Below are 17,136 nucleotides of genomic sequence, written 5' to 3' on the forward strand. Positions count from 1 at the left end.
CCTGGTCTCCAACCCAAACCTCCCGATCGTCTATACCTATACCAGCGCTTCCCCCAGACAGACCATCACTGACATCCTCTTTGTCCGTCCTTCACCAGACCTATGGACTCCACATATGGTCTCTGTGCTCTCTCCCTTTTCTTCCTCTCCCATTAATGGTGGTACCTGGTCGAATGCCTCCCTGGACCCTTTCCATTCCTCTAAGATCATCATTAATGGTTACCTAAATGGCACCGTCTTGGTCCAAGGCCCTCAGGCCAACCTCCTCCTCCTCTTTGATAGACGCTTTCCGCACCTTATCAACTTCCTTTCCTCACCTGCTGTCACTTCTCTCCCTTCTCCGGCTCCCTTGCCTCCTTCCTCTGCCACTTCGCTGGCACCCTCTTCCTCCTCCTTAGCTACCTTGCCCAGTCCTCCTTCCTCTTCTGCCCTCCCCCGGGCTTCTTCTACACTTCCGCAGGGAGTACCTCTGACCTGTACCCCTCCCCGGAAGTCTTTCAAGGGTGGCAACCTTCTCCACATTGCCACTCTAAACTCTAGCTCAGCTGTCAAACACTCGTCTGACATCTGCCGCTTCCTGGAAGAACTTGACCATGATGTTCTCTGTCTCACTGAAACATGGTTCACAGCCAGCTCTGTCACGTGATTTGACACTCTCCTCCCTAATGGCTACAAGATCCTCTCTGCGCCCAGATCCAACCATTCCGGTGGGGGTGTAGCCTTGATCTTCCCGGAGCGGATTCCTACCTCTATCATTCTCATGCAGGCCTACTCCTCCTTTGAATGCCTGGTCTGCAGGTGCTCTCTCTAAACTGGCCGCTCTCTCACTGTGGTCACTATCTACTGGGCACCTGGTCAGGTAACTTCCTTCCTCTCTGAGTGGGCGGACTTCTCCTGGCCTCAACCACTCAACTCCTCCTCCTTGGAGACCTCAACATCCACCTGCATGCTTCCTGTTCCTTCTCTGGACTCTTTCGCAACCTCTGCCACTCTCTCTCAATCTATTCCTCCCTCGGGCCTGACTCACTCTGCAGGGCACACTCTGGATGTTCATATTTCCTCAGACCTCTCCCACTCTAACCCTCTTACCACTCCTCTCTCCTGGAGTGACCATTTTCTTCTCTCCTCTCATCTCCCTTTCTCTACCCCACAGGCCGAGCCTAGCCCCACACTGCCATCCACCTTCTCAGTTATCAAACCCATCAAGCGTGCGTCAGTTGAGGTTTTCGCTGCCACTTTCTCTCCCCCCTCCTGCACCTCTGGCTGACTCACATCCTGACATAGCCCTTTCCAACCTCCACTCTTCTATCTCTGACACTCTTTATGTACTTGCCCCTGTCATGAGGATCCGCTTGAAGCCCAAAGCCAAACGCAACTCTTGGTATGACTCAGACCTCGTCAGCCTTAAACGCAAGTGTGGGGCGGCTGAGAGGAAATGGCTGGCATTTTGTACGTCCTCTGGCAAACTGGCCTGCCACCTGCTCCAAAGGCAATATCGACTCTCTGTCCTCACTAAGAATAAAACTCACATCCAAGCCCACGTCTCTGCAGCATTTAACAACTCAGCCAAACTCTTTAAAATCTGCAAGGAGCTGGCCAATCCTGCTACAGTCTCTACCTCTCCTGTCCCCTCCAAAACCCTCTGCACAGCCTTGGCTTCACATTTCATCTCTAAAACCTAGGACATCCTGTCCACCCTCTCGTCCTCTCCTCTTTCTCCCACAACTTTTTACACTAGGGCAGCGGTTCTATGGAACAAGCTCCCATTATATATTAGACTAGAGCCCTCCTACTGTATTTTTCGCACAAAACTGAAGACTCATCTATTTAGATAAATCCTAGAACCAACTTCAGACTCTGCAAGGTATATCTGTTTAACGTTGTCCTGTAATACGTGCGTCTACATTTTTCATGTGTAAATGATGGTGCCCCGATGCCTGCGGGCCCCGGCGCAGTATAAATAAATAAATGACTAAATGAATCCTTTCTCCTGTACCTCTGGCCTCCCTGTGGCCACCTCTCCTCCTACCTCCTCTGCCTTTACTCTGTTCACCACAGATGAGGTTTCTAGACAAGTCCGATCTATGAAAGTCTCGACAAAACAGGTGCTTCCCTGTTCATCCATCAAGGACCACATGGAGACCCTCGATCCAGCCTTGGCCGACTTTTGCTATCACTCTTTCGCCACTGGAACCTTCCCTCCACCCCTGAAGCACTCTTGTGCACCCTCTTCTTAAGAAACCCTCAGCTGACCCCCCCTCCTGTCCGGCTAACTATCGCCCGATCTCCATTACTCGTTTCCTGGGCAAACTCTTGGAAAAGCTGGCCATCTCCCAGCTTAATCTTCACACTGAACCTGTTGGTTCTCTCCAAGACCATCAGTCTGGCGTCAGAGCAGCGAGAAGCACGGAAAATGAACTCCTGAACATCTGTGAAGACCTGCTCTTTAACCTCAGTGCCAATCACCCATCTGTCCTCATCTTACTCTATCTCGCCTCTACTTTCAACATGGTCAACCACGCTATCCTGTTCAACCGGCTCCGTGATAACCTGGGTATCACTGATCAGGCAATGGCCTGGCTGACCTGTGTCCTCTCTGACCGACCCTCCCAGGTCCAACTGGGTCCTTCCTCTCCTCTATCTCACTCTCTACCTGTGGTGTTCCCCAGGGGTCTAACCTCTATCCCTGACTGTTCAACCAATACCTGGCAATTCCCACCCACCACACCAACTTTCAGTGCTATGCGGATGACACTCGGCTTGCTTTCAGGCTCCCCTCCGCCGCATCCTCTCCCTCTCTCATCCCAGATGGTCTGCAATCCAGGAGTGGTGTGCCGCTAATGATCTCTGCCTCAACACAAGTAATACGGAGCTCCTCCTCATCGGCACACCTGCACCTTCCTTTCCGGTCACTCTCTGGCCACCCACTCTGGGCCCTCTTCCTGCTCCCACCTGTGAGGCTAAGAACCTCAGGGTCATCTTTGTCTCCACACACTCCTTCTCGCCTCACATCTCTGACGTCTCTAAGAAGTCAAACTACCAGCTGCACCTCCTCAGAGGTTTTCTTCCGTTACTCACCTTCCTCCAGAAGCTCACCGTCTCCAGATCTCTGGTTCTCTCCAGGCTTGACTAAGGCAACAGCCACCTTCTAAATCTGCCTGCCTCTACTCTCTGTCCTCTCCAACTCATCCAGAACAGGATTGCAAGACTATCCTTGGCCGCAAGGCCAGGGATCGTATCTCTCCAGCCCCGAAGCCTCTCCATTGGCTCCCAGTTGCAGCAAGGATCAAGTTCAAGACCCTCTGCATTGTCCGCAAGGCGTTCTGGGGCCTGAAACGGAAATACCTCCAACTCTCTCTTCAGAAATATCTTCCAACTCAAGCTCTTCGCTCCTCCACCTCCATCTCCCTGAGGGTCAGTCGCTTCTCCAAGTAATGAGTTGGGGCAGATCTCTTTCTTCAGCTGGCGCCTCCCTCTGGAACATCCTTCCTTCCTCTCTGAAACTTGAGCAGAACCATCTCTGTTTCCAGAAGCACCTCAAGACCTTCCTCTTTGCTTCTACCTTCTCTCTTCCTCTCCCCTGCTGATCTCTTGTCTGACACTGCCCTGGTCACCTGGCTACCCTCTGAACTCGGGCCCAGGTCCCTGTCTGCCCAGTTGCACTCCTGCACTGCCTCTTGGCATCCCCTGCACTTGTGGCCTGTATCTGCAACCCTAGAGTCCCCTTACCTGCAGTTATTGACACCTATTGTCTGCACTTCTAACACTCGCACTTGCCACCTGTTGGCTGCACTACTTGTTTGTGGTCCTGTGTCTGACACTTGCCCACCCCACCCAGCACTTCTCCCCTTCCCCTCTCCCCTGTAATTGCATGATCTCAATGTCACTATGCCTAGTAAGATCGTTGTTCATGTCCTCCCTCTGTTTCCCCTCCCTTGCCTCGTCGCGCCTTGAAACACTCTGTTTCTTGGTGTATAGGCGCATTATAAATGCCATATCATATCATGTCAGGAAAGAAGCCCCGGTATTAGGTTTATTTTTAAAATCACCCAGGATATAGTCAGAACCGGGTGCTTTATTTGATTTATGCTCAATTATCGTTAAGTTGACTTTCTAAAAAGATGTCAGAAAGGAAGAAAGATGCAGGACAGAATGCCAACTTATTAGGTCATAGTTCAATGAATAAAGAAAGAAAAATGATCCAGCTTCAGAGAATAAACATAGAAAGTAGTAACGTGCTGCAGAGTGGCACACATAATAATGGGCTATCACAAGAGAACTTAAGGGATGTCACAGCTGGTACAGAAAAGCACTGAGTCTTTGTGACGGTTCAAGGGTTATTTGTTTGTATTTTTGAGGGCCTTAGGGCTGTCCCACTCTCTCTCGTCTCCCGTGGGGTTTACTTCCTAACACAGGTGTCTGCCTAAGGTCTGGTCTTATGCCAACAATGTTTCCCTAATACGTCGGCTATCGCGGCACCCTCTGGGACTTCTCATCTGTCCCTACTTTAGCCAGGGCAACTGGCAAGAGCAAAGACACTTTTTCCCAAGCCCCAAAACACTAAGTCAACCACGTCAACACGTATCCGTCCCTTCTACTCCGACCGTCTACCTGCTCAGTTGCTCCTGAAACCACTCTTGTTCTTTCTGCATTCACTCCTCCTACCTCTGCCCTTTGATGTTCCTCACTCCTCCCACTCTAGTTCCCTCCCTTCCCCCACTACCCTACTATGCTCTTACTACACTCCTCCTCCCACTACCACTACCACTACTACACCTCCTCCCATTACCACAGTCCTTCCTACACTACTCAGTCACCCTCCTTTTACCCAGCACCTTTCGCAGTCACAATCCTAAATTAACTTATCTTAGCCATACACGACACACTAACGCACACCCACTCTGCAGAACAACTTTTACTCTTCACCTATACCACACCTTTTACCAGCAAACTCCTCCATGAATCGCTGTTTCCTCCTTCTGGTCTCCTAGTCTACCTTTACCTCCATTACTGACCTCACCAGAATAACCCAAAACTTCCCCTTACTGGTACCTGCTTAAATCTCCCTCTATGGCTGGTGATAGGTCACTGCTTCCTGTCCAATTCTCTGTCCCCCGCACCTCTCCCGGGGAATGTTTGTAAGAGGGAAGTCTTAAGAGGGCTTTTACCCCTACCCACTTTCATGTGTACTCAACATTTGGTGTTCCTGGTGGTGCTGCAAGTTGTGTGTGAAAGTTTCCATCCTTGTTGCGTTGTGGGGGCCATGCCTTGGGAAATCGCTGGAGGTCTAGGGTGTGAGTTTGCCTCATCACTGTTTGGGCAAGCTTTGCCAGTCTTGTATTGCCGGCAGGCAGGGCCAGTGTTAATGTCCTCTTGGTGGCTTCGTGCTGGGGCGCAGTGCTGCCAACTCTGTTTGCTGCCAGGGATTCTTATTTGCCCACAGAACGCGGTTAGACTCTTGACGGGGTCAGGGCTTCGTGATGGCAGGAAACTGCTGCAGATTCTCCTTGAGATGGCAGGAGTGCTGGTCACACTTCACCTTCTCTTGTATTTGCAAAAGACTGGCAAGTCTCTGTATTTTGAGGCATGGTAAAAGTGAAGGTTCTGCCTACATCCATGCAGGCACAAGGGAAGGGTATAAGGTCAGACCCCCCCCCCCCCAACTGTGTTACTCCCTCCTTCACCTTTTGACATGGCCAGACTACTGGCCCTGGCACAGGGATTGAAAACAAAATTACATTGCACAGCTTGCAGCAAGATGTCAGGTGCTCATGAATCAAGAAATAAAAACAATGTGGGCCAGCTTGGCATATCGACAAAAGCAATATCGCCTGAAATCAGTGATTAGCAGCATAAGTGAAGACCAGGCAGGAGCCATGGATCGAGGGTGAAGACCATAGGTACATAACATGGACTCAAATGGAAGTAATTACAAAGGTCTTTCTGCAGTGAGCAACTCAGTAAAATAAAGTATAGACAGTGCAGGGCTGGCATGTGCCTGCAGTGGCGCACAGGTCATCGAGTTGTGTTGTGCTGCCCTTTTTGAAAGCCGTTTTCTCAGTTAAGAAGGTTCCTACTACCTGTCGTACAGACGTCCGAACCAGTAGGGTGATGGAGTGAACATACCAGTATCACAAAATAGAACTCATGGTGCAACAACTCAAATGCCATTTATTTAAAGGAGAGCTCACATGCACAGTTTTTATTGTAAAACCTCAAAAGTAAACAATCTATGTTGACCCTGAAAAAGCTTTACAAATGCATAGTGAGCCCTTTTGTCCAATACACTTGGCTTTTTTGCAATATCCTGAAACCTGCCACGGGGTGATTGATACATTGAATGAGCTCATGAGAAACTTAACTTGCTGTCCCAAACACATTATCTCCCAAAACAGCAGAACTAAGAATGATCACGCCATTTACACAGACCACCCTCCTCCTTTCATTGTTCTCCTTACCTTTTTTCCACCATCTTGCACTTTCGTTTGCGCTTTCTTTTACTCATCATTCTTTGCTATTATTTGCTCATTTACTCTTCCCTTTGCTTTCTTCCATTCTCTTCTCAGTCTTGCACTGTTTTGGTATTTATTCTTTTTGTCTTTCATTCTTTCTTTTGCTTTTTCACTTTTTGTCCATTCTATTGATCACTTTTTAGCTCCCTCACTTGCACTGTTTCTATTTTCTCTGTTGCTCTTTTCATTTATGTGTCTTTAATTTCTTTCGTGGTATTTCCTTTGCACTCTCATTTTCACTCTCATTTGTTCCGTTTTGCTAGCTTTCTTTTGATCTGGTTTGCTTATTATGGCACGCATTTAGCGGAAGTGTGGTTGGTGAAGTGTGGTTGCTGTCTCGCTGTCCCACTAACTTTGGTCGCTGATTCACGTTGACTGTTCGTGTCAAGATTGGAAAACTGCCTACGCACACAAACTGTGCATTTTCATTGGCTACTTCAAGTGAGTCACAGCCCCGCCTCCGCTCCCATCATCCTTACCTACAGCGTGCATGCGCATTGGGGCGCGTGCGCATTTGGCATAAGTGCGGTTGGTGAAGTGTGGTTGCTGTTTCGATGTCTAGCAAGAGGGCGTGAGGCGGAGGCGAGTTAAACCTTACGAGTGAGTTGAAACCGTACTATTGCCAGTTTAGGTAGCTGTTTAAGGTTATATATGGCTGTGAGTAAGTATTCATTGAAAACAGGGATGCCTCGCATTCCGCCCCTGCGGACGCTTTCCTCGAAGGTGGCTAGAGGTAATGCAAATATAATCTCATATAAGGTTCTGTCAACTACCCCCCTGAAAGCAAGCTCTATGGGAAAAATGCAACGATCAGTATACATTATGTCCGATATTCGGGATTTTGTACGTCTGATCATTCATATAAAAACAAAGATTTGTGTGTCACAGTCCCGGCTATTGATGCGAACACGCCAAAGAAAGATTCTCAGGCGGTTACGACAAAGATGGAGTGTATTAAAGAGGGCAGTAATGCTCTACAAACATGCTTACAACAGAAAATAATGGGTTCACCGACTTCGTGTGAAGTCACTGATGTAATGTAGAAACCGCTTGCCTGGCTGGTGAATTACAGCCTTCAGGCTCGACGGCTAGTGATATGAATGTTGTAATGAAACCGGTGTTCTGCTCTGTTATAGCCCAACACAAACTACGCAAAGCACATGGGGCCCTAAGTATGGCCGGGGAGATTGACGAGGATGCCTTAGATTTTATGAATATATCTAATAAATCAAGTGCTGAAGCTCAAGATATATTATACATTAGCTCAAATACTGGGGATTTAATCCAATTGCATGAATAACAAATGTGTGATAAATCAGCCACTCATATAGAAATAACGGCGGCCCATAATTCTATAGATATGCGTGGGTCTTGCTTGGATAAAGCCAACTCATCATTAGTGCTTGATCAATCACATACTTAGTTTGTGGATGAGTCGCCATCTTTTATAGCCTCTACACCCAGGGACTCGAAAATTTGACGAGGTGATTCAGGACTGAATTTTTTATTCACAATAAACAACATAAGTGGTTTTCTTTTCCCGAAGCACCTGCACTTAACACGCTAAGTGCAATGAATACCGCTTTATTAGCGGTAGCAAAACTTTATGAGATATTAGATGGTAAAATGAACAAACAAACATTGATGTTAGAACAGTTATTAGTGCAGTCGGAAAATTAAGCGAAATTATGAGTAGACCACATCCATGGAACCACAAATCAAGGGTCTAATAAAGAAATATATCTCCAGTTACCGACTAAATTTGACTAAATTAACTAAATTACTGCATTACTCTAAGCAGGATGAGGCGACACAAACACAGTTAATAAACCGTAATAAGACTCATGTGCCACTTGCGTCCTAAAACCCCTTGTGTCTGCTAGTATTGGCAGTGTGATGGTTGAATGTGGGAATCAATATTGGTTAAACCATACAGTTGAAGTAAGTGATCCCATATCTACCACGGCCACTAGTGTGCCATCTGGGGCAAAAGATGACAACATATTTGATGTATTCATTCATGGCACAAAGAAACAAGCACCAAATGTGCTATCTGTACTAATGGAAAGTAAGAGAAAAAATAAAAAAATAATAACACAGGTAAAAAAATCCAAAGCAAATATGGCCAAATCGAAGGTAAGGAGATTTATAAAAAAATTTTGCCAGGTCGGAGAAACCAAAGGAACTGGTCCAAGTGACAAACATAAAAGTCTCAGAAAAGAGCAGCAAGGTCACACCCCCCGGATATAAACCTTTAGACGCCCTAATAGCATTATCCACAATGACATCCTCGATTGCCTCAGTTCCTAGTCAACCGACTAAGGCATTAGGGGCTTCGATTAAATCAGTACAGTTTCAAAACAAGGCAAATGTTCTTGAAAGTAATCACATGATACAAAATAATATAGCTTCTGCAGTTGAACCCCCGGGGCAATTAAATGTAGGAGTGCCGTCTATACAAGATCTAAGAAAAGAGATAAGATCCTCAATCGAATCATATATAACTGAAAATCAGAACTTGGCACCATTTGATAGTAACAAAAGGACATCCTCGATTGTCTCAGTACCTAGTCAATCGTCTAAGGCATTAGGATCTTCGATGCAATCACTACAGTTTCAAAACAAGGCGACTGTTCTTGAAAGTAATCAAATGATACAAAAAAATATAGCTGCTGTTGAATATGCAGGGCATTTAAATGCAGCAGTGCCATCTATACAAGATCTAAGAGATGAAATAAGATCCTCAATTGAATCATATATAACTCAAAATCAGAATATGACACATTTCGATGGTAATAGCTGAACAACACCAACGGCGTTTCCTAATATCACTTCTCTTTTAAAGGGCCCCGGGTCCTTCCCGAAGCATGATCGCTCGGTTCAATCGAATATGCAATCTGTAGCTAACGCACAACACTCTAGTCAAAATAGGGATGGGTTTGTAATGGATAAAGTAGACAAAGGACTTAATCAGATAAGCAATGTGACCGCGGATAAGTACAAAAATCACCATCGCCGAATACTCAAGTGTAGAGATCATCCATTCATAAAGTATGATCTTAACAGAGCAAGCATATTAAATATATGTGCCGAAATAACCACACTAGCAGAGCTGTCCTCAATGGATATTGATTTGGTGGAATTTATAAACCATGAAGACCTGTCAGAAGCCAGGCTTTATATTCAATCAGGCTTGACATATAATATCCTTTGGCAAGCTAGAACAGCCTTGTTTAACATGGGTTTTATAGTGAATCAAGAGCTACCCCAAACTAAGCAACCTGATGGTAAAACCAGATTGAGAATCTATAATACCACAAGGAAAGATCATCAGGACCCATCACAGGATTTGACGGCCTATGTTCCCTGGCAACAGGAACGAGCGAGAAGGTCATAACAATTCGGGATAGATGAAGTTGTCAACTTGATCTCCTGGAACTCGAGAAGGCACAGATAATTTTATTAACTCCCCATTGTGCGCGCTATTTACTCATGATATCATTGCACTCCAGGAGACCTGGCTGTTGACTATGCCCGTTTGAGAGTCGGATACAATTCTTTCAGTACCTGCAACAAAGAAAGATACTGGGCGTCAAATGGGGGGTCGTTTGATAGCCATTAAAAAGTCAAATGTGTCCATCACCCTCGCCTTGCTTCCAGGTTGTGAAGTTAGCCAGTGGAGACATGCTCATTGCCATTATAAATATATATTGGAGCAAACAATTACTAGCTCCCAATACATTTTTCGACCATATAACATCCATATTAGATTAATTAACTCTAGATAACGTGATAGATCATACTTTTATATTGGGTGACTTGAATCTCCATTTACTCTCTGGTGCGAATGAAGAGTTACCCAGTGTTGAAGTGCATTCGAACTCCATAATGGCTGAAAGAAATTATGTTATGCTGAATGATATTCCACCACAAGCCACGTGGCATAGGGAACATCAGCAGGCAACTATAGATTATATCTTTGTAGATAGTCATTTTTTAAACAGGGTGAAGTCGATGATTGTTATACCATCTGATCTAAGTGACCATAACCAATTATGTTTTACATGCACCCTTGCAACTTCCAAACAATTAAACCAGATAAATGGCCAAGTAGCTAACATCTGAATAATGCAGGTAATCGTATACATTGGACGAAACAAAAACTGAATCAATTTGAAGGTATACTTTTTAATATCATTCAGTCATCAAACAAAAATGAACGTGGATGCTATGTACAAGCCATGCAAATGTTTAAACAGAAGAAGTTTCTGGATGGGAGTTGCTGGTTTAGGCATACCCATGCTTTTGATCTGGAGTTGAAGTACAGGAAAGCACAATTAAGGAGAGACATCCGTAAATTAAAATTTGAAACATGTGTCGAAAAACATAATAAAGGAAAATAACTAAAATTAGCCTATACATCTTGGTTAAGAGGGAGAAAATCAATCCAAAGCCACAAAGATGGCGAGAGAATGATGAAACAAATTATATGTAAATCCACAGGCAGCATTTCGGCCCTATTGAATGAAAGTGCATAAGACACAAAGCTCAGTGCAAATCAACCCCATAAGTCAAGATGCATGGCATGCCTATTACAGTGAGTTGTATCGGTCACCGTTTCCTGATATGGACTTTAATTTTAATATCTTGAATTCCAATCATGCATTTCCCCCAGGGATTGATGATATTCTACACTGTATAACAAAGTTAAGTCGGTCTCGTGCTGCGTGCCCGATGGGTTACACAACTGTATGATCAAACGGCATCCTCAGGAATGGGCATATATTCTTTATAAAATCTATAGAAATATATTTGAAACAGGTAACATTCCAGTCTCTTGGAAGACATCAATCATTCTTCCATTATTTAAAAAAGGGGATAGGGACGAACCTAAATCTTATAGACCCATAGCACGTTTAGATTCTCCAGGGAAAATCTTTGTCCGTTTAGTCTTGGCTCATTTCAACAAGTTGCTTACCAGCAAGAATCTCAGAGATCCCTATCAGACAGGATTTATTCCCGGACTAGGCACAGCTATAAACATAATTACGCTTAATAGCATTATACAGGAGGAACAACAACGGAAACAGCCAATTTTTGTCGCATTTATAGATTTCTGGACGGCATCTGATGCTCTGTCCATTGAACTCTTCTATAAAAAATTAATAAAGAAGGGCTGTCCATGGGTCGTACTTAAATGGATAATTGAACTACACACAAAAACAAGTATTCAAGTTTGATTAAGAAACAATGGTCTATTGTCAAATTCCATTGAGACTGAGTGTGGTTTGAAACAAGGTTGTTTGCTGGCGTCTGCCCTTTTCAACTTTCTCATTGCAGACATAGGAGGTTGCTTTGAAGGCCTACTATCAGATTCCCTGAAGCTTAATGGCGTTCAAATTAAGTGGTTACTATATGCTGATGATATGGTTTTAATATCTAAAATGCCAAAAGGGCTACATATGATGTTAGGAGCTCTTAATTTATATGCACAACAGAAACTGCATAACAATTAACACAATAAAAACGAAAGTTATACAATTTGGTAATCTTACACAAAGAATAACATTGCCTGTGTGGCCGCTTCAAAATGCAACTCTAAAATCAGTTACATCATACATATATCTGGGGACATGTATAAATAATAAGCTTGGGGATATTACCTACGAAGATCAATCAAGATCAAAGCAATTTACAGCCGTGTGGCAGGCTCGTAAGCCGTGTCGCAGGCTCGTATCAGAGAAAATTTGCAAAATTTGGCTTTTATAACACCAGTAATTGTTTATTATAAAGAAAAGTTAACACCTGTTATATTATATGGTACAGATGCAAAAAGGTGGAAATCGTATGTTTATTGGACCAAGATAGAAGGTTACTATTGGAAGCGGGTTTTGTCTGAGTCGATGTCTATCATAAAATATGAACTGGGCCTAATCTCGCTGTATGCATTATACAAATGGAAAGTGTGCTCGCTCTATCGAAAATGTATTATGGGCAAGTAGAGAGTGGCCTTTTGAAAACAATGTCTGTTTATTTCTTAACATGAATGGACCTATTTCCTAACTTGTGGTGTACTAAAGCACAGAAGGTTATGAATGGTGCCAGTATTTCGGAGATATTGTTAATTGAGAATCCAGTTAAAGCGAAACACAAAATATTGCATCATGACTGGATTAAAACAAGGTCAAGTTGTATCCAATATCAAAAATTCAGACAAAACATGTTTGCATTGAAACGCCATAGCAACCCTGCAATATATCTTATTAAGCTTCCTAATCCCTGCCACCGGGATGATTTTCTGCGCTTTAGGTTAAACATATGGCCAACAAGAGAAGTTTTGTCTAGAAGACAAATTATACCACTAGTAGATATAAAGTGTCGATTTTGTCACGGAAAGAATGAAACCTTGAGACACTTACTTACAGAATGTTCCTTGCTGTTAACGTTAAGAATTGTTCATTTTAAGCCTCTTTCTGAAGGGTACGAAACTGTGACAATGGGAAATTGTGGGACTTCTCATTTCATGCTAGTAGAAAAACAGTAAGATATGCTATACTTAACTACTTAGGAAGCTTAGGTTTAAAAAGAGACTGGACGGTCAACTTGAAGAAGAGATAGTGGCAAAATACCATAGGAAGATGTACTTTCTTTTAGTTTGTGTGTTTGTATTTTATGCTGTTAGATATATTTTTTCGACTTAGAAACAAAAAAATATATATTAAGATGAGGTGTGATTTAAGTTGTAAGAAAAACTTTTAAATCGAATGTCAATTATTGTATTGTGTCAAATGATTTTATTGTTATACTATTTTTTCATTTTTGTGATACATTATATTTTTGTATAAAATGTTTATGTTGAAAGGTCAAGATTTTTCTTGACCAAACCAACTAAATAATAATAAAGAAAATAAAATAATAAAATAATCATGGTCTCTTTCACAAAGCAGAGTATTTACATGTATCCATTTCATCAGTTTGCGAGTTTGAACTTCTTTTCATTGGTTTTTTTAAAAACCTTCACAGGGGGGCAGCAGGGCTTTGAATAAACTGCTGTTATTAAATTGTTTTATCAATGCCTCACATGGATTTACTCACCTGAGAACCTCGCCAAATATGGGTAACGAGAACCACAGTCCGCTGATGCGGCTCGGCACCGCCACCAGGCAGTCATAGAAACCATGGTCTGTTATTGGATGTCTGTGGATGCCACGCAGAGGCAACAAGAGGATCAGCCTGCTGAATAGGAAGAAGTAGGGAGAGAATGGGAGGTAGATTGGAGCGGTGGGGTAAAGCGGAATGGGGAGGGCTCAGTCGTGAAGTGAAGGTATGGGAGCAGAGATTCAGTGAGTCGAGAAACAAGTTTGGGAGTTGTGTTTCGGTACAAACATATAAATTCCCATACACATGTAGATGAGGCAATGTACAGAGATGAATTTTGAAATCATTTCCCAAAACATGCCACTGTGAGGTTTACAAACTTGATTTATGTAGAAAGGGGCTGGTTGTATATGCTGATTGAGCAGAGACCCTAGCTACCATAAAACAATAGAGTGATCATGTGTCCATTCTTTCAGCCTGAAAGAAAAAGGGCAAATTAACCAGAAACGATATCCAGTGATAAAGTCACTTAAGAAAAGGTCGCCGGGGGTGGCATTTTGCCAAATGTACACTGCCAAGAAAATAAAGCACTTTCCCCAAATATTCTAGGATTGGAGTATATAATATCCATCCTAGAATATGTGGGGGAAGGCTTTTAGGTGTAGAAAAAAAACCACCTACCTGCCGAAACCGTGGCTGGTGAATTTTGTAATTGGGTGGGGTTAATCTTTCCCCTAAAAAATGTGCACGCAACCGAATGCAGCAAAGTAGCCAAAACCAATGAAAGTGTGCTCGGGCGGCATACTCCCAAACCCCACCCCCTATACCCCCCAGAAAATGTTGGTTAAAATGGGACATTTTACAGATACCTCCTGTGAAAAATTGGGTCAAAGGCCATACAGTTTGCATTCAGTTTTGTAGGGTAACACATGACTAATTCAATAGATGCACGTCACCAACAGTGCACAAGAGCATTTTCCTACCCCTTTTCATGACGAGTTTGGCCATAATATACGTCAGTATAAAAACATGGTCGTGCTGGCTGCACCAATACGTGCTGTTATTACCATATAGGAACACAGCTTTGTCAGTAAAAAATGCCATGCCGACTATTCAGACTAGCTGCACCAATGTAGATCAGTCTGGTCACGTAATAACACTCATCTGTGCTTTAACCTTAATGCCCAAGAAAAAAAAGCCATGCCACAGGAAGAAACCTTAAGCAGACTGGCTGCGGCAATGTAGGCCAGTCTAGCCTTGTAACAACATCCATGTTTGCTTTAGCCATCATGCTCCTCCCGAAATCAGAGGGCCACTCTGCAGTGCACATGCAGCCAACCACATGCACTCATACACAGTCATTCGCACATCCATAAACATTCACAGGATTCATAACTCTTTCTTTCACCAGCAGACCCATAACATATAGGCTCATTCACGTACGCACTCACCCAACATACACGCATTTCCTTGCAGTCTCACACATATACACATTATTTTCCTTATCTACATATCTGTTCCAGAATTGTCTCGGCCACCATCAGGTCAGGCTCCCATGAGGGCTTTCTGGCTCCTGCGCAACATGACCTGGAAAAAGGAAGCAGGGAGAGCTTCCTGGTTCCTGCAAATGCACGGAGGAGCCGGAGCACTCCATGTTCAATGCCTCTGACGCTGTAAAAGAGCTGGGAGGTGCAGAAGTGCCCCCTATGCACATTCAGAGGTGCAGTACCCCTGTATTTATCCTCAATGGGCCATGCATGGCTGGGAAAGCAAATCACCCCTGACTTAGCATTGCCCATTGGACATGCACGCTGGGGTACACAAACTGTCAAATGGAAACATTGTTTCCCATTGACAGTTCAAGCCATCCCAGGAGCATCCCTCAGCTGCTTGCTGCAGCTGAAGCAGCATTTGGTGTTTCAGTGGGCTGGATTGGGGGCTCGCCCAGAATGGGTCGGTTGACAACCTGCCCCTACCAGAAATAAGCTCCCTTCAGATGTTATTTTTCCAATTTTCAACGTATTATAGGTTGGAGGAGAGCAGCATGTTTGCTATCAGTCCTAAGAAGGTATTATGCTTCATTGCTCTGATCACGATAGCTAGAGAAAGGAAATAGGGTTAATATCGTCCTTTCTTGAAATAAGATCGGCAAGAATTTGAGATTGTTAGGTTAGAGGTTTTAATGCAATTTGCACTAGACAACTGCACAGATACCTGGAAGAAAATTGAACCGGCTGGAGCAACTTAACACTTTGAAAAAAAAGCAAGGAGCTTATTGCACAACCCAGAAGTTCAGACTAACCAGAGTAAAAGAAAGCTCAAGGAAGAGAAATAATTAGAGGAAGAACAAGCAAAGGAAAAAGAACAAAATAATGCCTGAAAGAGCGAGGGCGCAAATGAAATAGTGAACGAGCACACAAAATAGTGAAAGAGCCAATGAAATAACAAGAGAGAAAAAGAGTGAAACAAATAGCAAAACCAAGCCTAAAATCAAGAGCATGAAAAAGAAACAAAAAATACAAAACAAGTTAAAGAGAAGGAAAAAAGTTCAGTACAAATAAAATACGTAACCATTGGTCGTTTTGGCTACTGGGTGGTACTTAAGTGCCACCTATAAGGCAACCTATAAGGCAAACCTATTGCATCTGAGAACAGGGGGAAGATGACATGTGAAGGGGGGGCAGCTTACCCACTTTGTTAAAAAAAAAAGGACACATCCTACAGTTTTTGCTTGTGTATAGGTATTAGATACACATTTCAAAAGCACTGTTGTCATATGCACAGGTAATTACACCATTTTCCAGCTGTTCCATCTTATGGCCAGGAAGTACTGTTATTGCAGCGCAAGGCAAATACCTGTCCTATGCTTTCACAAATGCCAAAACTGTTGGCTTTGCTAATGCTTGTTTAGTCATGCTATTTAGATGGGTTACAGAGTTATATGTACTCGACCCCTCAATTCCTGAGAACCTGTATGTCACGTTCTTGGCACCACTTTCCCCATTGCTAAGAAGGTGACATACATGCTTACTGCAATTACCATTAATTGCTCTTAGCCTTTCCGCAAAGATGCCTGCATCGGTTAAGGGGTTGAATGTATCATTCACACTCTTGACGGTTTCAGGATAAGATAAACAAAAATAAGTGCATTGGAAAAAATGGCCCCTTACACCAGTTGCAAGCATTCTTTTCATTACATTAGCTGCTGTTCTCCGAGGTTGCACTGGTGATTACATTATTATTTTCAAGATAACGCATAGGAGTTCCCCTTTAAATTGCACACCACCACTCATGAGACCACCCATGGTATAAGTGTAACGAAAGGTTACGTTTATATATTGTGATACTTACTTGATCTTCATTTACCAAAGAATAAACGTAGAGAGGCAAGAACAGCCTGTTCAGTAAGTGGTCCGTTAATACATCATTTAGGAATTCACAGTTAATGATAAGAATATCATTAAGGTAATGCAGATGATCCAGGTGCTCTGCTACCAAGTCACTTAATTTGCCTTTGTTTCTGTGT

General features: G+C 43.5%; 1 protein-coding gene across 3 annotated transcripts in view; it reads right to left on the reverse strand.

Moving 5' to 3' along the window:
* CLEC16A (C-type lectin domain containing 16A) overlaps positions 1-17,136 on the reverse strand; it is a 1,932,649-nt gene that overhangs the window by 1,493,512 nt on the left and 422,001 nt on the right. For all 3 annotated transcript variants that reach the window (XM_069647805.1, XM_069647806.1, XM_069647807.1), the window contains exon 7: positions 16,962-17,136. In XM_069647805.1, coding sequence (XP_069503906.1) covers positions 16,962-17,136 — 175 coding nt within the window. The remainder of the gene's footprint in view (positions 1-16,961) is intronic.

The sequence above is a fragment of the Ambystoma mexicanum genome, chromosome 2q (assembly GCF_040938575.1).
Source record: "Ambystoma mexicanum isolate Mex_15411 chromosome 2q, UKY_AmexF1_1, whole genome shotgun sequence".
In the NCBI taxonomy this organism is placed as follows: domain Eukaryota; kingdom Metazoa; phylum Chordata; class Amphibia; order Caudata; family Ambystomatidae; genus Ambystoma; species Ambystoma mexicanum.